We start from the raw sequence: 22,430 nt of genomic DNA on the forward strand, positions 1-22,430 counted from the left end.
GAAAGCCAGTCTGTTTATGCCATCATACAGATGCTTTGTCACTCATTGTCATGCCAAACATGTGTGGCTTGACAATGATAGCAGATCTGAGACCAGGCTAGCTCTAATCAAGACAAAATGCGAACAACATGTCTAGCTAGACAATACATCTAAAACCAATAGTAATAGTTGAATAAAGCACACACATTTTCTGAATAAAATGTACCTATTCCAGTTTAAAATATAGATCTGGGTGTTAGAAATAGAAGTAATACAAAGTAGCCTAATCCGATTCCTCTAAAATAGTAATACATTAAGTTAAATGTCTTTCAACATAACTGCAGTTGCTATAATATATAGATATTTTTATGTTGATTGATGCTACTTTTATTTTGAAAAAGCGTTCTACGGGAAGTGAGAGTGAAAATCCAGTAGGATTCACGGATATCATTAGGGATTTTCCTTCAATTATTATTTTTATTTCGAAGCTGCTTTGCCTCAAGAAAAACAAGTGGACATAACTATTTTAACTAGATAACTAAACACAACCCTGGCCATGTCTGAGACATACGGTAGGAAATCTTCACTAGTACAGTAAGGTCGCATTACAGTAGATATCCAGTTGCGACGATGGAGCAGGTGTAACGTCATGGCTATGTCTCTATCAAAACAAATAGCCTATGCTAGCTAGCTAACGTTAGGGTTTCCTGTTTACTCGTTGATGGGGCTATAGCTTTAGCTAGATAGCTTGCATCTCTGTCAAATGTCATCATTAGCTAATTGGTTTCTTATCTAGACAATCCTCTACATTTCAGAGAGCGACAGTAGCTAACGTTAATTAACTAACGTTAAATGTCGGCGAAAAAGTAGCTAGCTATACATGAAGCATAAAGAATGCGTTACTTCAGCTAACATAAATTGTAGCAAGCTGATTAAGCCAGGTGCTGTGCTGCTGGATGATTGTTATTGCAAATGCGTTGTTTGTGAACACATGTTAACTAGCTAGCTATCCAACTAGCCTAATGAATATGCATGATCTAATGATTACAATGAATATGAAAAATGAATAAAAATGAAGTTTGTTTTCCCTCTTCTAGACTTCCTGTTCAAATTCCTAGTGATTGGGAATGCCGGAACTGGAAAATCATGTCTTCTTCACCAGTTTATTGAGAAGAGATGTAAGTCCTGTCCAATGCCTGGATTCTACTGACATGTTCTTCCTATCTAGCTAGCTTTAACATGTATTTTAGGTACAAGCTACACTTTAAGGTTAAAAGAGCTTTGAATCAATAAATATGTTGTGATCAAATTATGTGTTGTGCTATTATTAACATGAAACCATTTCATTTAAATCACAGTCAAAGACGATTCGAATCACACCATTGGAGTGGAGTTTGGCTCAAAGATAATCAACGTGGGGAACAAATATGTCAAACTCCAAATCTGGGACACTGCAGGACAAGAGAGATTCAGGTATGATACAAGACAGCATTTCACATACCTACTCATACTGTGGAAGGGCAACAGACATTTTATTCAAACCAGATTGGACCGTTTCATCTCCAGCTGACCATTAGAGAACTGGTGCCAGATCCTTAGAACAGTAAGGGAATAAATAATGGCCGATATGGCCATTATTTATTTTAGCGCTGCTAAAATGCTGATGTCGGGGAGTTACTAATGTGGAGTGCAGCTAAAATTCTGAAGCACTACTACTGAGCACCATGTAGGATTTTATTTTGTGACTTGGATGGCACCTGATCATCTTTGGAGGACCGCACTAAATGCCGTTATGTATAGCTAGCGAAATTTGGAGTAGGAGATAGATAATGTCAATTTAATAAATGCAGTTCTGATGTGTAAAATGTCCCAGTTGGTACAATGATGTATTTCAAAGTGATGTTACAATTGCTATTCTCTCCCAGATCTGTGACGCGGAGTTACTACAGAGGCGCTGCAGGAGCGCTGCTTGTGTATGACATCACCAGGTAAGAGGAGAAATAATACATGCTTTATTATGGGTTACCTTCAATACAGAAAATAAAACACAAAATAAAACAAAATCCTATTAGGTGGTACATGTATAGGAAGACAGCATATCGTCATTACAAGCAGTGTAGTTAAGCCAAAAATAAATATTGAGTGGAGTACAGCACAGAGTAGCAGCAGATCGTCAACCCAGTTAGCTGTTAGTGTCTTAACGACCGTTCCACAGGTCATTAATTGTTAATGGTTCAAGCATTGGAAACAGTGTTTAAACCCTTTACAATGAAGATCTGTGAAGTTATTTGGATTTTTATGAATTATCTTTGAAAGATCGGGTCCTGAAAAAGGGACGTTTATTTTTTTTCTGAGTTTAGATATATGACTCATTGTTAGCACATTGGCTCCTGTCATCTTTTTTTGGAAAACACCGCTCTAACCTTTCTAAAGTCAAATTTGATTCATTTAAACAGAACCACCTAATCTGTGTCTTCACTGCTCTCGTCCTCTCAATCTATTTTATCTATCTGACCTCATCGTCCTCAGCCGGGAAACCTACAACGCCCTGACCAACTGGCTGACAGACGCCAGGATGCTGGCCAGCCAAAACATTGTCATCATCCTGTGTGGTAACAAGAAGGACTTGGATGCAGACAGGGAGGTCACCTTCCTGGAGGCGTCTCGCTTTGCTCAGGAAAATGGTGCGTTTTAGTATGAATGATGATCCCTCTTAACACTGAAATCCAACGGCTGTATATATTGAGCGTCTGACTGGGAGTGCTGATTTAGGAGCAGGTCTTCTCTGTCATTTTATTAATTGTGTTCAAGAAAGCTAAGCTGATCCTAGATCAGCACTCCTACTCTAAAATGCTTGTTACGTATCACCCAAAAAAGTAGCTCCTATCCTCTAGACACTGCTGTAGACCTGAACATCTTGGAATTCCACAGACACCAAGGTGAAGCGATTACCATAATTTGAGTGTTTTCCATGCCCCACTAGAGGTCACTGTAGGACATCACTGTGTGAACTAGTGCACACAGAACCTTGGCAGTTGCATGTCCTCCACAGCTAAATGCTGATTTAGGGCTCTATTCAATCCGTATCACAGAAGTTCAGTGTTGCAGCGTGATTGAAATTTAAAGGCATTATCAGTGACTGTATTCATGGTAAACACTGCTTATGTCCGCTCCAGGTAGAGTCACTTTAACTCTGCCTGCATGTACATATTACCTCGACAAACCGGTGCCCCCGCACATTGGCTCTATACCCGTATCCCCTGTATATAGCCTTGCTATTGCTGCTCTTTAATTATTTGTTACTTACATTTTTTATTTTTTTACTCATCTAGTTTTTACTTAACACTTATTTTTCTTAAAACTGCATTTTTGGTTAAGGGCTTATAAGTAAGCATTTCACTTTATTTGGAGCACATGACATAACATTTGATTTGATTTGAATCCATTGTGCATTCTGTATCACTTCAGCTTTACTTATTGAATAGAGCCCTGGGTTTCATATCCATCAAGGATAGTCAATGTTAATATTGTGTCCCGCTGTCTTGTCTGTTTCAGAGCTGATGTTTCTGGAGACCAGTGCTCTGACAGGGGAGAACGTGGAGGAGGCCTTTGTGCAGTGTGCTAGGAAAATTCTCAACAAGATAGAGTCGGGTATCTCTCGGCTATCAGTGTCTTCTCACCTTAACCAACAGCAATGAAAGCATAGATTACCAGCTGAACTGTTTCAGCTCAGGGAATTTATTTCAACCTTCCTTTCTCTTTCTCTCTCTCTCTCTTTAAATCTCTCTCTGTCTCTTCTCTTCCAGGAGAGTTGGACCCGGAGCGGATGGGATCAGGGATCCAGTACGGAGACGCGGCGCTGCGACAGCTGCGCTCCCCTCGCAGGGGACAGGCCGAGAGCGCCCAGGAATGTGGCTGTTAGTGAACAAGCTCAGTGTGACCAGATCCAAGGTGAGAGACTGCTGCCTACTGCAAAGGATTCTGGTCTGGGACTTGTCCTGGCGTTATCACACTAGTAACTCAATTAATAGCTCAGTTTAGTGACATCCAAACTGCCGCCTCTCAAAATAGCAGGCACAGATAAAGTTGTAATCGTAGATGTTGCTTTTCACATGTTATATAAGAGGCCATTCAAAAGTCTTCTCCATTTCACAGTTGAGGCTGTTTCATTGCATGGGGCATTTTGAGATGCAAATCCATGAGCTTTAAAGATTTGTCCATAATTCACCAAATGCTGAAAGACTACTAGTTTGATCTCCATTATTGTTGTCAGTTTCATCTGTTAATTCAAGCTCATTACATGCCCCCTCGGAGACGGGTTCGAGCCCTTAACTACTTCATGAACCCCTCTCTATATCTGTCCGTACATTAAAATGGGGATCAGAACTCAAATAAAATAAAACATCGCCAGAATGCTGATACATGTTCTTCCCAAATGGTTACCCTGAATAGTTTGCAATGTTTTATTTTCTGTTGCTCCAAGGCGATCTCTGAAACTACTTCAGGGCTAAGTGTAAGGCTGTATCCCAAATGTAACTCCCTAAGTCTAGAGCCTCTTTATGGTACTGTGTCTCCTCCTGTGGTAATGGGGGGGGAGTTGGATTGAGGCCAGGGGGCTGTTTTTAGGTATCTCACAGAGGGAGGAGCCATCTATTTATTTTGGTCCTCCAGCTCCCAAGTGGCTAATGTGTCGGTGATACAGAACCATAGCCATCCAAACCGACTCCACCTCTTTTGGTAGAGGGGAGGGTAAAGGTCATGAGAATGACGAGCCTCCCTACTAAGAAGCTGTCTGTATGCGGCTCCACACAACTGGGGTCGATACAGTGTTCCCTCTGGGCAGATATATATTTAACCCGGGATTCTCCTGACTCCTGTTGGGTAAAGGGTCTCTGAAGTGCCTTATTTGGGTGTTGTAGTATTTCACAAAAAATGCCAGGCATAAATAGAGGGGTACAATGTCTGCAGACAGGAATCATCAATTAGCTTGTTAATTACAGAGCGTAGAGTTGAGTAACTGCCAAGTATTGCCAGCCCGCAGTTGTAACTCTGTTAATTGCACATTGACACAGATGTGTATCGGCTAAAGGGGCTAATAAAGGGGCTACAAGATCCCTACTCACCTGTGTTCCTGGGTGTGTATTGGATTCAAAGCTCTCTGTCCTTGTTTCCAGGCAGGTTGGTGAAGACTCAGATGACAGATGTAGGGAACATGATACATCGTGGCGGAGCAACTCTTCCCTGACCTTTTTCTAACTTCCCAACTTCCGGATGTTCCATCAGTGATCCATAGAGAGTCCCGGATTTTTGGCCCCAATCTGGAATGCTGAGCTTGTTCCTGGACCCCTCAGACACAGGCAGAGATGCCCCTGTTCCAATCTCCTTTAAGAGTGGACCAAGCCCTTCAATCATCTAGGCCGTATTCGTAATGCGTCTCTAAGTCGGAGTGCTGATGTTATTTATTTTTCCTCTTAGATCATAATGAATAAGACAACATGGGCAAGGGGACCTGATCCTCGATCAGCACACTTAATCAGAGACGCTAAATGATTACGGGCCCTGGAATTTTACTTACACCCCTGTACTGCTGCCCTATCCCTACCCACAGCATCTTGCATTATGTACAGTACTATCTGTATAAAGAATATATCATTTAAGTACCTCAAAGCATGTTTTATGGACTGAATATCACAGTATTTCATTATTAGCTGAAGAATAATCTATCTATTATGACATCACATTTTCCTTTGTCATGTTACAGTGAGAATTATCAATCAGCACTGTCTCATGCCTGCTGGTTTCATCGACCTGTTGTTTGTCATGTTACAGTGAGAATTATCAATCAGCACTGTCTCATGCCTGCTGGTTTCATCGACCTGTTGTTTGATAATTCTCACTGTAACATGACAAACAACAGGTCGATGAAACCAGCAGGCATGAGACAGTGCTGATTGATAATTCTCACTGTAACATGACAAACAACAGGTCGATGAAACCAGCAGGCATGAGACAGTGCTGATTGATAATTCTCACTGTAACATGACAATCAGCACTGTCTCATGCCTGCTGGTTTCATCGACCTGTTGTTTGTCATGTTACAGTGAGAATTATCAATCAGCACTGTCTCATGCCTGCTGGTTTCATCGACCTGTTGTTTGTCATGTTACAGTGAGAATTATCAATCAGCACTGTCTCATGCCTGCTGGTTGCATCGACCTGTTTGTCATGTTACGGTGAGAATTATCAATCAGCACTGTCTAATGCCTGCTGGTTGCATCGACCTGTTTGTCATGTTACGGTGAGAATTATCAATCAGCACTGTCTCATGCCTGCCGTTCCATTGACCCGTTTGTCATGTTCTTTGTGTTGATATTATTAGTTGTTTTCCCTAATTGTTATGACTCATACTTTAAAAAATTGATTCTCAATAATATAGCTACTCTTTTTTTTAAATAAAGTATAACAAAATTGTGTGACAAGGTGATTCCTCTTACTTTATTACGTGTGTCTGTAATATCCATTTCGAATACTTGGTAACACTAAAAATGAAGTTGACGTTCTACCTGTAATAAAACTGTAATTACTATAGTAAGTCTACCTGTGTAACACTAATTACTATAGTAAGTCTACCTGTGTAACACTAATTACTGTAGTAATATTCTACCTGTATAATAACACTTCCTATAGTAATATTCTACCTGTATAATAACACTTCCTATAGTAATATTCTACCTGTATAATAACACTTCCTATAGTAACATTCTACCTGTGTAATAACACTTCCTATAGTAATATTCTACCTGTATAATAACACTTCCTATAGTAATATTCTACCTGTATAATAACACTTCCTATAGTAATATTCTACCTGTGTAATAACACTAATTACTATAGTAATATTCTACCTGTATAATAACACTTCCTATAGTAATATTCTACCTGTATAATAACACTTCCTATAGTAATATTCTACCTGTGTAATAACACTAATTACTGTAGTAATATTCTACCTGTATAATAACACTTCCTATAGTAATATTCTACCTGTATAATAACACTTCCTATAGTAATATTCTACCTGTGTAATAACACTAATTACTATAGTAATATTCTACCTGTATAATAACACTTCCTATAGTAATATTCTACCTGTATAATAACACTTCCTATAGTAATATTCTACCTGTATAATAACACTTCCTATAGTAATATTCTACCTGTATAATAACACTTCCTATAGTAATATTCTACCTGTATAATAACACTTCCTATAGTAATATTCTACCTGTATAATAACACTTCCTATAGTAATATTCTACCTGTGTAATAACACTTCCTATAGTAATATTCTACCTGTATAATAACACTTCCTATAGTAATATTCTACCTGTATAATAACACTTCCTTACAGTAATATTATACCTGTGTAATAACACTTCCTATAGTAATATTCTACCTGTGTAATAACACTAATTACTGTAGTAATATTCTACCTGTGTAATAACACTTCCTATAGTAATATTCTACCTGTATAATAACACTTCCTATAGTAATATTCTACCTGTATAATAACACTTCCTATAGTAATATTCTACCTGTGTAATAACACTAATTACTATAGTAATATTCTACATGTATAATAACACTTCCTATAGTAATATTCTACCTGTATAATAACACTTCCTATAGTACTATTCTACCTGTATAATAACACTTCCTATAGTAATATTCTACCTGTGTAATAACACTTCCTATAGTAATATTCTACCTGTATAATAACACTTCCTATAGTAATATTCTACCTGTATAATAACACTTCCTTACAGTAATATTCTACCTGTGTAATAACACTTCCTATAGTAATATTCTACCTGTATAATAACACTTCCTATAGTAATATTCTACCTGTATAATAACACTTCCTTACAGTAATATTATACCTGTGTAATAACACTTCCTATAGTAATATTCTACCTGTGTAATAACACTAATTACTGTAGTAATATTCTACCTGTGTAATAACACTTCCTATAGTAATATTCTACCTGTATAATAACACTTCCTATAGTAATATTCTACCTGTATAATAACACTTCCTATAGTAATATTCTACCTGTGTAATAACACTAATTACTATAGTAATATTCTACATGTATAATAACACTTCCTATAGTAATATTCTACCTGTATAATAACACTTCCTTACAGTAATATTCTACCTGTGTAATAACACTTCCTATAGTAATATTCTACCTGTGTAATAACACTAATTACTGTAGTAATATTCTACCTGTGTAATAACACTTCCTATAGTAATATTCTACCTGTGTAATAACACTAATTACTGTAGTAATATTCTACCTGTGTAATAACACTTCCTATAGTAATATTCTACCTGTGTAATAACACTTCCTATAGTAATATTCTACCTGTATAATAACACTTCCTATAGTAATATTCTACCTGTATAATAACACTTCCTATAGTAATATTCTACCTGTAGAATAACACTTCCTATAGTAATATTCTACCTGTGTAATAACACTAATTACTGTAGTAATATTCTACCTGTATAATAACACTTCCTATAGTAATATTCTACCTGTATAATAACACTTCCTATTGTAATATTCTACCTGTGTAATAACACTAATTACTGTAGTAATATTCTACCTGTGTAATAACACTTCCTATAGTAATATTCTACCTGTGTAATAACACTAATTACTATAGTAATATTCTAGCTGTGCAAAACACCAAATACTATAGTAACATTCTACCTGTGTAATAACACTTACTAGTAATAGTAATTAATTACAGGTAGAATGTTATAGTAAGTCTACCTGTGTAGATCATCAAGGACATCAACCACCCGAGCCACTGCCTGTTCACCCCGCTATCATCCAGAAGGCGAGGTCAGTACAGGTGCATCAAAGTTGGGACCGAGGGACTGAAAAACAGCTTCTATCTCAAGGCCAGTAGACTGTTAAACAGCCATCACTAGCATTGAGTGGCTGCTGCCAACATACTGACTCAGCTTCAGCCATTTTAATAATGGAAAAATTGGATGTAATAAATGTTTAAATTGTCACTTTAAACAATACCACTTTATATAATGTTTACATACCCTACATTACTCACCTCATATGTATATACTGTACTCTATACCATCTACTGCATCTCGCCATCTTTATGTAATACATGTATCACTAGCCACTTTAAACAATACCACTTTATATAATGTTTACATACCCTACATTACTCACCTCATATGTATATACTGTACTCTATACCATCTACTGCATCTCGCCATCTTTATGTAATACATGTATCACTAGCCACTTTAAACAATACCACTTTATATAATGTTTACATACCCTACATTACTCATCTCATATGTATATACTGTACTCTATACCATCTACTGCATCTCGCCATCTTTATGTAATACATGTATCACTAGCCACTTTAAACAATACCACTTTATATAATGTTTACATACCCTACATTACTCATCTCATATGTATATACTGTACTCTATACCATCTACTGCATCCTGCCATCTTTATGTAATACATGTATCACTAGCCACTTTAAACAATACCACTTTATATAATGTTTACATACCCTACATTACTCATCTCATATGTATATATTGTACTCTATACCATCTACTGCATCTTGCCTATGCCGTTCGGCCATCGCTCATTCATATATTCTTATTCATTCCTTTACACTTGTGTGTGTATAAGGTAGTTGTTGTGAAATTGTTATAATTACTTGTTAGGTATTACTGTATGGTCGGAACTAGAAGCACAAGCATTTCACTACACTCGCATTAACATCTGCTAACCATGTGTATGTGACCAATAAAATTTGATTTGATTTAATAAAACTATAGTAACAGTCTAATTAGTAATATCTGTGTAATCATATAGTTATGGAGTTGTGCAGGTTTTGTTATTAAATAGGTGGATAAGCTGGCTCACAGACAGGAAGCTAATGCACGGTGATCTACTTACCTTTTGACACCTTGCACCAAAGTTAATATTGACGCCAGTCATTTCATTCAATGACCTTTTTCCCATTGCAGATCGGGAATTTTCAGTTCCCTGTTAGAAATGGCAGTCTCCAGAATGTCATTCCTCTGCTTAGATTGAAGTTTGCAGGAGCAAGATTGCGATATATTAATATGGTTCCCGAGACATGTAACACTTCTCCAGGCTCGACGTGACTGCAGAAATGACAACCTGCAATGCCACCATTGAGTTGAGATGACTGACAGTAAATCCACTGACCCCCCCCCCCCCCCCCCCCCCCCCCCAGGGTAGGACCGATCTACTACAGTTTTTTTGAAGGTGATGACGTTCATCATGAGAGAAGGCACTGACAGTTACAGTACAGAAAATGCCCATCACTACTACATGATGGTATGTCCTCTCCCCACCTTCCCTCTTGTCCCCTTAATGTAACACATGAGCATAGTAATGGATGGCATTGTTCATATTTTTGTTAATTGACATTCCAACATTAGATATAATTTGAGGCATATTTGTGGTTGTGCTGACAAATTGTTGAGTATCCAGGTGAAATATGCCTTTCAATCTCATTACTGTAATAAATATTTTCTGGTGGATGTTTTCCAAGTCACACATTTCAGTAAAAAAAAGTAGTTTATTCATTATTTTAAGCATAGCACACAATATCAAAATGCAATCTGATCTCAGTATCAGTACTTTTAAATGTGTAAAAGCGTAAACATTTAAGTTTGAACATACAAAATAACACTTAAACAAGAAAATAGTGGTGAGATTTTGAATCTGTTGGAGCTGGACATGAGCTCCCTCCTTACAGGTTGTCTGTGATCTAGACTCACTAGTCCTACTGGCTTTATTCCAAGTAATGTAGCCTCACATAAACATATTCACTTCAGCACCGACAGGTCATTATACTGACAGGAAGATGTCCCAAAGCTTTGAGTAAATCAAGACCTCCATGTAATGGCTGCAGTAAATTGTTATTGTTCTATACTTCACAACATGGACATTTTGTGTACTGCAGCTTACTCACACAGATATCAGTGAATCAATTGTTATCCGGTGCTGGTAGATTATTACATTTCATGCATCCTGTGGTTATGATCACTGTAATCGAAAGCATTGACCCTGTTGTAGCTATTTGAAACATAATATTAGTTATTTACAACTTATTGCATCTATTTATTGCACATTATTTAATCCAAATTAGTCCTAAACGTTGTCTTCTGGTCTTTTACAATAAAACCTGTGGTGTTAAAACATAATACTGACAAATAAAATGAATATATGACAACAGAAGACCATAACACAATACTGAACCACCCAAAAAAATAGATTTGACCATGAGAACATCCACATAAACTAAATTTTGACCTTCATTATCTACAGTATGTACAGAACATTGTCACTGAGGTCAATGTGCTATTGAGGTCACTTTTGGGAGAGGTTTATCAATGACATCTATGCTGTGTCCAGATTTTCATACCTTCACACGGTTCCTGTACGATACTGGGGTATACGGTATTACTTGCAGTGCACACAAGGAGCGCTATTTCTTTCCAAACTTAACAAAGAAGGCAAAAGGCTAATTTAGGCAGCAGGGATCTTGATACAGGAGGGAATTGATTGTTTCAGTTGTAACCAATAAGAGTGATCTTGCAGGTCAGCAAACCAAATGCATAGCTGGAGTCCTGAGTTGGAAATAATTTATTTGGCACGTTAGTTAACTTTTAGTTAGTTATAAGCAGTAGCGTAGCACGTGCCCTCTGCTAGATGGTTTTGAAAATCATACTGTCTGTATTTCAAAATACCCCGGTATACCGCCTAAGCCTAATGCCTCCTGAGAGTAACCCTTGGCTGGGGGGTGGGGCCTGGCGGTGCAATAAGCTGAGACCAGGACTATCGAGTGTCATTCTGTGTATAAATACCTTTGGACGGTGATATTGGGTTTTCACAAACAGAGGACTATTTACTGCACATTGTTACTGCAAGATAAACAATTCCATCATTCAGAGGATTTTGTGCATGATCGTTGTAAAACTTGAATTAAGTTAATGCATGATTTGGATGCAATACTTTATAGGGACTAAGGAATATACAGTACTAGTCAAAAGTTTGGACACATCTACTCATTCAAGGGTTTTTCTTTATTTTTATTATTTTCTACATTCTAGAATAATAGTAAAGACATCGAAACTATGAAATAACACATATGGAATCATGTAGTAACCCAAAATGTTTTAAACAAATCTTCAAAGTAGCCACCAGCTGCTTTTCCATAACTCTGCGGTCCAACTCATCCCAAACCGTCTCAATTGGGTTGAAGTCAGGTCATTGTGGAGGCCAGGTCATCTGATGCAGCATTCCATCACTCTCCTTCCTGGTCAAATAGCCCTTATACAGCCTGGAGGTGTGTTGGGTCATTGTCCTGTTGAAAAACAAATGATAGTCCCACGAAGCCCACACCACATGGGATGGCATATTGCTGCAGAATGCTGTGGTAGCCATGCTGGTTAAGTGTGCCTTGAATTCTAAATAAATCCCTGGCAGTGTCACCAGCAAAGCACCATCACACCTCCTCCTCCATTCTTCACGGTGGGAACCACACATGCGGAAATCATCCATTCACCTACACGGTGTCTCACAAAGACACAGCGGTTGGAACCAAAAATCTAAAATTTGGACTCAGACCAAAGGACAGATTTCCACCAGTCAAATGTCCATTGCTCGTGTTTCTTGGCCAAAACAAGTCTCTTCTTATTGGTGTCCTTTAGTAGTGGTTTCTTTGCAGCAATTTGACCATGTAGGCCTGATTCACGCATTCTCCTCTGACCACATGATGTTGATGTCTTACTTGAATTCTGGGAAGCATTTATTTGGGTTGCAATTTCTGAGGCTGGTAACTCTAATGAAATGATCCTCTGCAGCAGAGGTAATTCTGGGTCTTCCTATCCTGTGGCAGTCCTCGTGAGAGCCAGTTTCATCATAGCGCTTGATGGTTTTTGCAATTGCACTTGAAGAAACCATTGACTGACCTTCACGTGTTAAAGTAATGATGGACTGTCGTTTCTCTTTGCTTATTTTAGCTGTTTTTGACATAATATGGACTTGGTCTTTTACCAAATAGGGCTATCTTCTGTATAGCCATCCTACCTAGTCACAACACAACTGATTGGCTCAAACACATTAAGAAGGAAGGAAATTACACAAATAACCTTTTAAGAAGGTACACCTGTTAATTTAAATGCCTTCCAGGTAACTCCCTCATGAAGCTGGTTGAGAGAATGCAAAGCTGTCAAGGCAACGGGTGACTACTTTGAAGAATCTCAAATATAAAAGATATTTTGATTTGTTTTACACTTTTTTGGTTACTACATGATTCCATGTGTGTTATTTCAGTTTTGAAGTCTTCACTATTATTCTACAATGTAGAAAATAGTAAAGATAAAGAAAAACCCTGGAAGGAGTAGGTGTGTACAGTCGTGGCCAAAAGTTGAGAGTGACACAAATATTAATTTTCACCGTTTGCTGCTTCAGTGCCTTTAGATATTTTGTAATGTGTTAATATGTTACTACAAGCATTTCATAAGTGGAAAAGGCTTTTATTGACAATTACATGAAGTTGATGCAAAGAGTCAATATTTGCAGTGTTGACCCTTGTTTTTCAAGACCTCTGCAATCCACCCTGGCATGCTGTCAATTAACTTCTGGGCCATATCCTGACTGATGGCAGCCCATTCTTGCATAATCAATGCTTGAAGCTTGTCAGAATTTGTGGGGTTTTGTTTGTCCACCCACCTCTTGAGGATTGACCACAAGTTCTCAATGGGATTAAGGTCTGGGGAGTTTCCTGGCCATGGACCCAAAATATTGATGTTTTGTTCCACGAGCCACTTAGTTATCACTTTTGCCTTATGGCAAGGTACTCCATCATGCTGGAAAAGGAATTGTTCGTCACCAAACTGTTCCTGGATGGTTGGGAGAAGTTGCTCTCGGAGGATGTGTTGGTACCATTCTTTATTCATGGCTGTGTTTTTATGCAAAATTGAGTGAGCCCACTTTTGGAGGATGGCCTGGTGTCAAGAAGGGCAGCAAAGAAGCCACTTCTCTCCAGGAAAAACATCAGGGACAGGCTGAGAAGCAACCCCACATTAATGGTCTCAGGATGCTTTACTGTTGGCATGACACAGGACTGATGATAGAGCTCACCTTGTCTTCTCCGGATAAGCTTTTTTCCGGATGCCCCAAACAATCGGAAAGGGGATTCAACAGAGAAAATTACTTTACCCCAGTCCTCAGCAGTCCAATCCCTGTAACTTTTACAGAATATCAGTCTGTCCCTGATGTTTTTCCTGGAGAGAAGTGGCTTCTTTGCTGCCCTTCTTGACACCAGGCTATCCTCCAAAAGTCTTCGCCTCACTGTGTGTGCAGTTGCACTCACACCTGCCTGCTGCCATTCCTGAGCAACCTCTGTACTGGTGGTGCCCCGATCCCACAGCGGAATCAACTTTAGGAGACGGTCCTGGAGCTTGCTGGACTTTCTTGGGGGCACTGAAGCCTTCTTCACAACAATTGAACAGCTCTCCTTGAAGTTCTTGATGATTTGATAAATGGTTGATTTAGATGCAATCTTACTGGCAGCAATATCCTTGCCTGTGAAGCCCTTTTTGTGCAAAGCAATGATGATGGCACGTGTTTCCTTGCAGGTAACCATGATTGACAGAGGAAGAACAATGATTCCAAGCACCACCCTCCTTTTGAAGCTTCCAGTCTGTTATTCAAACTCAATCAGCATGACAGAGTCATCTCCAGCCTTGTCCTCGTCAAAACTCACACCTGTGTTAATGAGAGAATCACTGACATGATGTTAGCTGGTCCTTTTGTGGCAGGGCTGAAATGCAGTGGACATGTTTTCTTGGGATTCAGTTAATTTGCATGGCAAAGAGGGACATTGCAATTAATTGCAATTCATCTGATCTCTCTTCATAACATTCTGGAGTATATCCAAATTGCCATCAGACAAACTGAGGCAGCAGACTTTGAAAATTAATATTTGTGTCATTCTCGAAACTTTTGGCCACGACTGTACTGTATGAACATTAAAAAGTTTTAAAAGCTGTGAGAAAAGCATGGTGAATGCAAACTTTGGAAACAAAATAATTCTTTATGTTTTCGATTTGATTTCAAATACCATATTCCCCGTCCTATGTTAATCAAAAGTATTGCACTCTATATCTATCAGGACCTGGCAGAAAAGCAGCGCATGTACTCTGTCATCCAGGGGTCAAAGTCAGGTTTGGTTATGGTCACTTTCTCCAGCTCTGCAGACCGCACTCTCCACTTGTCCACTTTCTGCACCTGCTTCTCAACCTCCCGTCTGGTTTTGGCCCGTAATGCAGACTGGTGGATCTGAGGACCACAAGAGTTAGTGAAATGAAGTAAAGGAATACTATGGGCCAGTTACCGGAGATTCTCCATTGAACATTCCTTTTAGGTCTGGACTAGGCTTAATCTGGGTCTGACAAACCACCCCATTGACCTACTACACTTAAACACTTGACAGACCTTTTGGAATTTGCATTGGCTGTGAGTAATCACCTCCTTGGTTGATGCAGCTGGACCCACATTGTGAGTCTTCTTCCTAGCCATCTCAGCTGGCTTATCACCCCCTCCATACAGGGCAAATGGGTGCCTGTTTTTCTTGTCAGTCTCTTTGGGCTTCCGTAGCTGGCTCCATGCCCTGGGGGGCTTTCTGGACTGTTTGGTTTTAGTTTGGGCCTCTGGCTTCTTCCCTGACTCAGGGGCAATTAATCCTTGTCCCAGCTTCTCTTCCTCTGTCTCTCCACAGCCGACGTCCACAGCACCCTGTACATCTAGGAAGGGATGAGGAATACTCATGAGTTCAATAATTGTTTTAGTATACCTTAGTTTTTAATATGTGCAAGTGTTGTAGGAAGAAACAGTTAACAGTGTGATATAAATATTTTTTATCTTACCATGTTAACTTATCAGTATGAGAGTCCTATTGTTTCATTATTTATTTATTTTATTTTAACATTATTTGACCAGGCAGAGACCACGTACAACAAAAACACGAGTCTTTGGTAGCTGTTAGCTACTAGATTTAGCTAACAGCTAATTCCCATCTGCATAAACAGCTCAAATATATGGGTGAAATTGTGCAAGACATTGTAAGAAAATTACTGAGGATATATGTATAATGAAACAAACATTTAAATAGTTGATAATAAAACTGTAAACATTGACCTTAAACATGTTTACCAATGGGTGGCGAGGTCTCCGGAGAAGCAACCTCTTGCAGTTCTTCTGAAATGGGGATCTTCTGTTCCAATGGTTCTTTAGGTGGAATCTTTCTCGCACATTCTCGTTGTGAATCTTCTTTTAGGACCAATGGCTCAACTTTATTCTTTTGAGGAGTGGACCTGCTGGATTCCGAGTCACTGTCATTGTTCCAAAACCACGGATTATGAGTTTGTTCCAAAAGCCTTCTCGTCAATCTGTACTTTATCATCTCCTCATAACACTTGGCGTAGGTTTCCCATTCCGGGTCCTTGAATCTCTTCATATACTCCGTTCGGATCCTCTTTGTAACCATTCTTAATTTCCGTTTGTTAGACCCTTATCAAAAAGAAAATGTGTTTGAATTAATTCCTGCCTTGTTACAATGTAAAACTGTTACATAGTAGCGAGCAATACCAGACTATACCTAGCCTACTCATCCCGCGCCAGACATTTAAACCAAAACATAGGGGGTGTAGTCCGAATCCTAGAGAGAAGACGCCAATGGCTGAACAGCTGTGTGATGCAAAGTTGACGCACCCGTTAATGCGCCGCCCTCTTAAAAAACGTCGTCATACAGAGGACGTTCTTCAAACGACTCTTCTAGATTTTATGCCATAATATTTTCAGTGTAGAGAAATGGTTGTTTTTTTTATCATTAATTCTTATTTGAAGCTCTAGCAAATTAGCCATAAAGCGTGTTGTAATGTAATCGTTATTGCATTGCATTCACTATGTAATTCATTATTAAACTGGTATAACATGATTATTATTGGAAAATTAAGCTGATAATAGCATATCAATCTCCATATTCTATTGTCAGAATACACTAAGTAGGACAATAAAACGACTATATAATGTAGGTAATGTAGCTTACACTGCAACGAATGCAAAATGTGCAAGATAACTAGATTATGCACGCTGTAGCCTATGCGATTTAATTCTGCACAGGACTATAGAATGTCTGAAACTGTATTGCAAATCGTAGGTTTGAACATTCTAATGTATTATACTTACAGCATATAGAGTTACTGGCTCGGATTTCACGGAAGCAAAACACAACAGATGGTGTTTCGTGTGCTGTAATCATAGTCTTGCTACGTCTAAGCCCCGCCCGGAGTTTCTAAGCCCCGCCCGGAGTTGAGATCCATTTAGAATGCCATTTCCTCCCAACAGGTGGCCGAATATATGAGAATAGGGTGAGAATGCACAGACCAAATGAAACATGGTATAACATGAGTCTGATCAGATGCTTTTAAATAGGTGGTAAATGTTGCCTAGAATACAGGAATGTTGTGGCTAAAATGTATGTCTGCAGAATGCGCTGAGTAGCTCTACTCCTGGAGTGCTGGTGCGCAGGGTTTTGCTCCAGCCCTAATATGAGCAACTGATTAGTAACCTGCAATCAGTGTGCTAAATAGCTAGAGCAATGTTTGGTCAAAATTGTGGATAGGCCTACCTGTCTTTTCAAAAGGATGGATGGGGCGGGCGCTTTGAAGAGTTTGAAATGTGTGAAAGATTTGCTCTAAAACTGTGTTCAATTATTTGCCCATGTATTCTAAATGAAGAATATGTCCTTGGAATATGAGATTAGTGTCAAATCTGTGTTGCTGCGAAGTTTAAAGTACCCGGGAAGGAGCAAGCATAGCACATTCAAGCGAAGGAATAGCCGAGAGTCACCTTTCACGCTCTCCAAGCCAAATCAAGAGTCTTAAGACTCCACGCAAGTCAGTTTGCATGAAGTTTTATCGCGTGCGTAAACGTCCGAATGTGTGAAATTTGATAACAATTAATGTGGTTGACCTTGGTATTTCCAATAGCCTATTATCTCACAGTGCCATTGCATTCAGAATGAAAATCCTAAATTTGCCATGCAGTCTACCTGTGCATGTGCACGAGTAGTCAAGCCTATTGGTTCATTGCATGATGATCATGGTATGTCTTTTCTAACATAGGCTGTTCATTACAAAACAGAAATGTATGAAAATACCAAATAATGGACTTTAATAACTTAGTATTTATGTACATTCACGTTCACATGTTGAATAATAACATGGCATGTTTCGTTCTTGTTGATGTTGGTTGACATTTGCAGATTTTCTCCCCAGGTAACATGGTTACAAAATAAAAGCGTGGCAAAAAAAGTCCAGTAACAACATGTTGTTTCTCTTCGCGATCCAGAGAAAGCAGACACTGGAGACGATGATAGGTTTAGAAGCACTTGCGGTGGACAATGCTGGGGCCTGCCTCGTCGTATTCCTGCTTGGTGATCCACATGGCCTGGAAAGTGGACAGGGAAGCCAGGATGGAGCCACCGATCCAGACGGAGTATTTACGCTCAGGGGGGGCGATGATCTATAGAGAATGAAGTTGAGTATTAGTTTTAAAAGACATGACATATTAATATTGTATTGTTGAGATCTATTTTATTTTTCCAAAAAGTTATTTTAAATGTCAGAATATTGTCATTGGGTTGTCGATTATATAATTACCTTGATTTTCATGGTGCTGGGGGCCAGGGCAGTGATCTCCTTCTGCATACGGTCAGCAATACCAGGGTACATGGTGGTACCGCCAGACAGCACGTTGTTGGCGTACAGGTCCTTACGAATGTCAATGTCGCACTTCATGATGCTGTTATAGGCGGTCTCGTGAATACCGGCAGACTCCATACCTGTTCAGATCATATCATATTAGAAACATAATCTCTTTAATTCGACCAACATAGCAGGCATATATATTACCCCTACCCGTTATACGATGATTACGTACCAATAAAGGAAGGCTGGAAGAGGGTCTCTGGGCAACGGAAACGCTCGTTACCGATGGTGATGACCTGACCATCGGGAAGCTCGTAGCTCTTCTCCAGGGAGGAGGAGGAAGCGGCAGTGGCCATCTCGTTCTCGAAGTCAAGAGCCACATAGCACAGCTTCTCCTTGATGTCACGCACGATCTCACGCTCGGCTGTAATGAAGAAGTATTTTTGCTCAGAAAATTGAACGAATTATTGCAATTACGCACAGCTAAATGCGAACGTCTTGTGCGTCTTTTCTCATTTGACAGATTACGCATGGCATTCTCATGGTTAGTAAAACAAGACAAACGAAATCTCACCAGTTGTGACGAAGGAGTAGCCACGCTCAGTGAGGATCTTCATGAGGTAGTCAGTCAGATCGCGACCAGCCAGATCCAGACGCATGATGGCGTGGGGAAGGGCATAACCCTCATAGATGGGCACGTTGTGGGTCACACCATCACCGGAGTCCAGCACAATACCTTCAACATAAACCAAAACGTCAATATTCATCTGAATGAACTCATAATAAAGAGACATGGTTGGCTACACGGAGCCGATATGTTGTTTCAAGTTATTTATTTAGATGCGTAAACTCTGCATTCCTTACCAGTGGTACGACCGGAGGCGTACAGGGACAGCACAGCCTGGATGGCAACATACATGGCGGGGACGTTGAAGGTCTCAAACATGATCTGGGTCATCTTTTCACGGTTAGCCTTGGGGTTCAGGGGGGCCTCAGTGAGCAGGGTGGGGTGCTCCTCGGGGGCCACACGCAGCTCGTTGTAAAAGGTGTGGTGCCAGATCTTCTCCATATCGTCCCAGTTAGTAATGATACCGTGCTCGATGGGGTACTTCAGAGTGAGGATACCTCTCTTGCTCTGAGCTTCATCTCCTACGTAGGAGTCCTTCTGACCCATACCGACCATGACACCCTGGAGGAAAGAGGAGACTCGTTGGTTTATATGGGGACGTAGCCTATTCCCAGTCAAAACATTAAGTGTGAACGCATAGATGGACAATACAGGATTTACTGGGGGGGGAAATGCATAATATGGGCCTGTTGCAAACATCATTGGAGAGCAGATCTTACCTGGTGACGAGGGCGACCAACGATGGAGGGGAAGACAGCCCTGGGTGCGTCATCACCGGCGAAGCCAGCCTTCACAAGGCCGGAGCCGTTGTCGCACACAAGAGCAGTAGTCTCGTCGTCGTCACACATCTTGGGTTCTTAATAATTCAAGTAAAGATGTATGTTAATTTTTATGCTTGGCGCACGCACGTCGGAGCTTTGTAACACATCACAGAACAAGATAGCGCAGGATGCACACCGAAACTGTATGTCCAACTTATTATGTATTGTACAAGCTAAATGTCATGATTATCTAAACAAGTCCTGTTTGACAGCTGACACACAGGACTTGTTTAGATAATCATAACATTTACTCATGCTACTATGTCGATATTATTGTAATGAAACAGGCAGGGAGCAGGTCTCGAACCCTCGACCTTCTAGACCGAAGTCCAGCGCACTGTGCCGCGAAAGCATGCTCAAGCGACAAAGTCGATATCCGCGCTTATAAACCCAGGGTCGTTACACTACTCCCTCCTTTCAAAGAGCGGGTCCTCGCGCTAGTTTGCGACTCTTCGTTTTACAGGAACGCGCTCACCGGTCAAGCACCTGCACTGTCGTTTGACACTAATGTAATGAAACAAGCAGGGAGAAGATCTCGAACCCTCGATCTTCTAGCCCGAGAGATTCACCCATTGATGTTGTCGCCCGCTGAATTGCCTACTGGACATGTTCTCCTTATTGTATACCCATGTTATAGGCCTACACTAATTTGTTATATGAGTGTAATGATCTCTGCAATTATTTGCAGAAATTACCAAATAATCTGATAGAAAGGAACATTTATATTTTATCGCTCTTCTACCCTTCCCCATGTTGTAGCCTATACAATTCCATTAGTAATTTCTTCAGGTGAAGAGCCTGTGACATCACTATCAGTATCTTGTGTAATATTAATTGGTCCCGCAGATGTAAAATAAAACCAAATAAGAGTATTTCCATTGAAATTAATCCATAAATAGTAGATCCAGTCTTTGAGGTTTGTGTTGATTCCAGGTTCTTACCTTGTCTGTCTCAAATGAAGCTCAGAACACGGAAAACAACTGCTGCTGGATCGAGCTACAGTGGCACTTCCAACCTTATATACTCACCGCATTCGGCCTATTTCCCTTACCCACCATTGGGAATGTCTACGTATTCCATTGGACATTTACCCAGCCGTCATCCATATTAGGTTCTTCGGGGTGACAGGGGGAGACTTCGAAGGCAGGTTACAGGGCTCCCCGGTTTCGAAGTGAGCTGCAGGGCTCTCCATGTATGGGACTGTTGTCCTGATTCCAAGCCACGGTGCCAGAGCCGTATATGGAGAGCCTGTGATTTGTAAGACACCCTCATGGCATAGCAAACTTTAACTGCAAACAGGATCGCGGTTGGAAAGCCCTTCCCTTATCAAGGACCGCAACCTTATAGCCATATAGGAATGACAACACCAAGGAAAGAAGGTAGTTTACGTTCTTGTTCTGTCAAACTACTGCAGGCTGATTACAAAAATGTGAATGTTCCTTTGAGAATGGAATTACTTTCATATAATTTTAATGCAATTGCACAGCCGTTTTAACAATGGGTTGGTCTGTAATTTTTGCTAGTTTGATCTTTGGGATTTTACTCGGTTTAGAGCTCTAGATCACAGTGGGTTATCGAAACAATGACAGATGCCCCATTGACTCAGGCCTGTAGTAGCATACGTTTAATGAACTATTTCCATGATGCTATTTGCTATTTGCATGCATACAAAGTTATCATTTTTTGAAATGTAGATTTTGTTAGAAGACCAAATAAAGGTATTATTATTCCATCAGTGTATTTATGGCCAGAGTCAGACAGATCCTCTGAAACGGATCATAACAGCGATACTAAGCATGTTATGGTAAGCAGCATAGTATGTTATTTATTGGGTTTAAAACCAGTTGTAGTAGGTCTAATACATTTATTATACAGTATATATATGTTTTTTTTAAAGAAATAGTCCAGGTCACCTGCTCACAGCAACACCCCAGTCAAATCATTTGTTGACAGAGACCACAGGAGGCCAGGGTTAATTCAGTGTTGGCATGACGACCCTGTCTAAACCGTTAGCAGTGTAGCCAGACCACATGACACGATAAGCTATCCAAGAATCTCATATCTAACCTTAGAATGTCTTTATGAAAATGAATAGCTGCTGAGCATTATTTTCTATTGAAATTCT

The 22,430-nt window shown here is 39.8% G+C and overlaps 3 protein-coding genes across 7 annotated transcripts; 1 reads left to right on the plus strand and 2 right to left on the minus strand.

The window, feature by feature from the left end:
- Positions 1-362: 362 nt before the first annotated feature.
- On the plus strand, positions 363-6,458 carry LOC110502971 (ras-related protein Rab-4A). Of its 4 annotated transcripts, none has more exons than XM_021581322.3 (8): positions 363-551; positions 1,077-1,157; positions 1,338-1,452; positions 1,905-1,967; positions 2,509-2,663; positions 3,535-3,630; positions 3,786-3,930; positions 5,154-6,458. In XM_021581322.3, the coding sequence occupies exons 1-7, from the start codon at positions 536-538 to the stop codon at positions 3,899-3,901; spliced, it is 642 nt and encodes a 213-aa protein (XP_021436997.1). In that variant the 5' UTR covers positions 363-535; the 3' UTR covers positions 3,902-3,930; positions 5,154-6,458. The 4 variants fall into 4 exon arrangements, with proteins under 4 accessions (XP_021436997.1, XP_090073653.1, XP_090073651.1 ...); XM_090217527.1 differs by having other exon boundaries at positions 369-551; positions 5,158-5,646; XM_090217525.1 differs by lacking the exon at positions 363-551 and adding an exon at positions 592-920.
- Positions 6,459-10,633: 4,175 nt separating this feature from the next.
- Positions 10,634-17,479, minus strand: ccsapb (centriole, cilia and spindle associated protein b). 2 transcript variants are annotated; one of them, XM_021581325.3, is made up of 4 exons: positions 17,334-17,479; positions 16,299-16,655; positions 15,615-15,889; positions 15,161-15,425 (listed from the first exon to the last, which is right to left on the minus strand). In XM_021581325.3, the coding sequence occupies exons 1-4, from the start codon at positions 17,404-17,406 to the stop codon at positions 15,255-15,257; spliced, it is 876 nt and encodes a 291-aa protein (XP_021437000.3). In that variant the 5' UTR covers positions 17,407-17,479; the 3' UTR covers positions 15,161-15,254. The 2 variants fall into 2 exon arrangements, with proteins under 2 accessions (XP_021437001.3, XP_021437000.3); XM_021581326.3 differs by lacking the exon at positions 17,334-17,479 and having other exon boundaries at positions 10,634-15,425; positions 16,299-16,771.
- An 818-nt stretch (positions 17,480-18,297) lies between these two features.
- LOC100135949 (actin, alpha skeletal muscle 2) lies at positions 18,298-21,291 on the minus strand. The gene is made up of 7 exons (XM_021581324.3): positions 21,247-21,291; positions 20,204-20,340; positions 19,721-20,045; positions 19,431-19,592; positions 19,089-19,280; positions 18,809-18,990; positions 18,298-18,671 (listed from the first exon to the last, which is right to left on the minus strand). Exons 2-7 carry the CDS (start codon positions 20,330-20,332, stop codon positions 18,528-18,530), a joined length of 1,134 nt encoding a protein of 377 aa, XP_021436999.1. The 5' UTR covers positions 20,333-20,340; positions 21,247-21,291; the 3' UTR covers positions 18,298-18,527.
- Between the last annotated feature and the right edge of the window lie 1,139 nt (positions 21,292-22,430).

This window comes from Oncorhynchus mykiss, chromosome 23 (assembly GCF_057628025.1).
Source record: "Oncorhynchus mykiss isolate SJ-2025 chromosome 23, ASM5762802v1, whole genome shotgun sequence".
NCBI lineage: Eukaryota > Metazoa > Chordata > Actinopteri > Salmoniformes > Salmonidae > Oncorhynchus > Oncorhynchus mykiss.

Bases quoted from the DNA above. Each gene is read 5' to 3' on its own strand.
- LOC110502971 (XM_090217525.1), top strand. From the start codon at position 860: ATGAAGCATAAAGAATGCGTTACTTCAGCTAACATAAATTGTAGCAAG. The intron at 1,158-1,337 runs GTAAGTCCTGTC...TTTAAATCACAG, and splicing joins CCAGTTTATTGAGAAGAGAT to TCAAAGACGATTCGAATCAC. The intron at 3,631-3,785 runs GTATCTCTCGGC...CTTCTCTTCCAG, and splicing joins TCTCAACAAGATAGAGTCGG to GAGAGTTGGACCCGGAGCGG.
- ccsapb (XM_021581325.3), bottom strand. From the start codon at position 17,406: ATGATTACAGCACACGAAACACCATCTGTTGTGTTTTGCTTCCGTGAA. The intron at 16,656-17,333 runs GTAAGTATAATA...CTTTTTGATAAG, and splicing joins AGCCAGTAACTCTATATGCT to GGTCTAACAAACGGAAATTA. The intron at 15,890-16,298 runs GTAAACATGTTT...ATCCCTTCCTAG, and splicing joins GGAGACCTCGCCACCCATTG to ATGTACAGGGTGCTGTGGAC.
- LOC100135949 (XM_021581324.3), bottom strand. From the start codon at position 20,332: ATGTGTGACGACGACGAGACTACTGCTCTTGTGTGCGACAACGGCTCC. The intron at 20,046-20,203 runs GTAAGATCTGCT...TCTTTCCTCCAG, and splicing joins TTGGTCGCCCTCGTCACCAG to GGTGTCATGGTCGGTATGGG. The intron at 19,281-19,430 runs GTGAGATTTCGT...TCTTCATTACAG, and splicing joins CTACTCCTTCGTCACAACTG to CCGAGCGTGAGATCGTGCGT.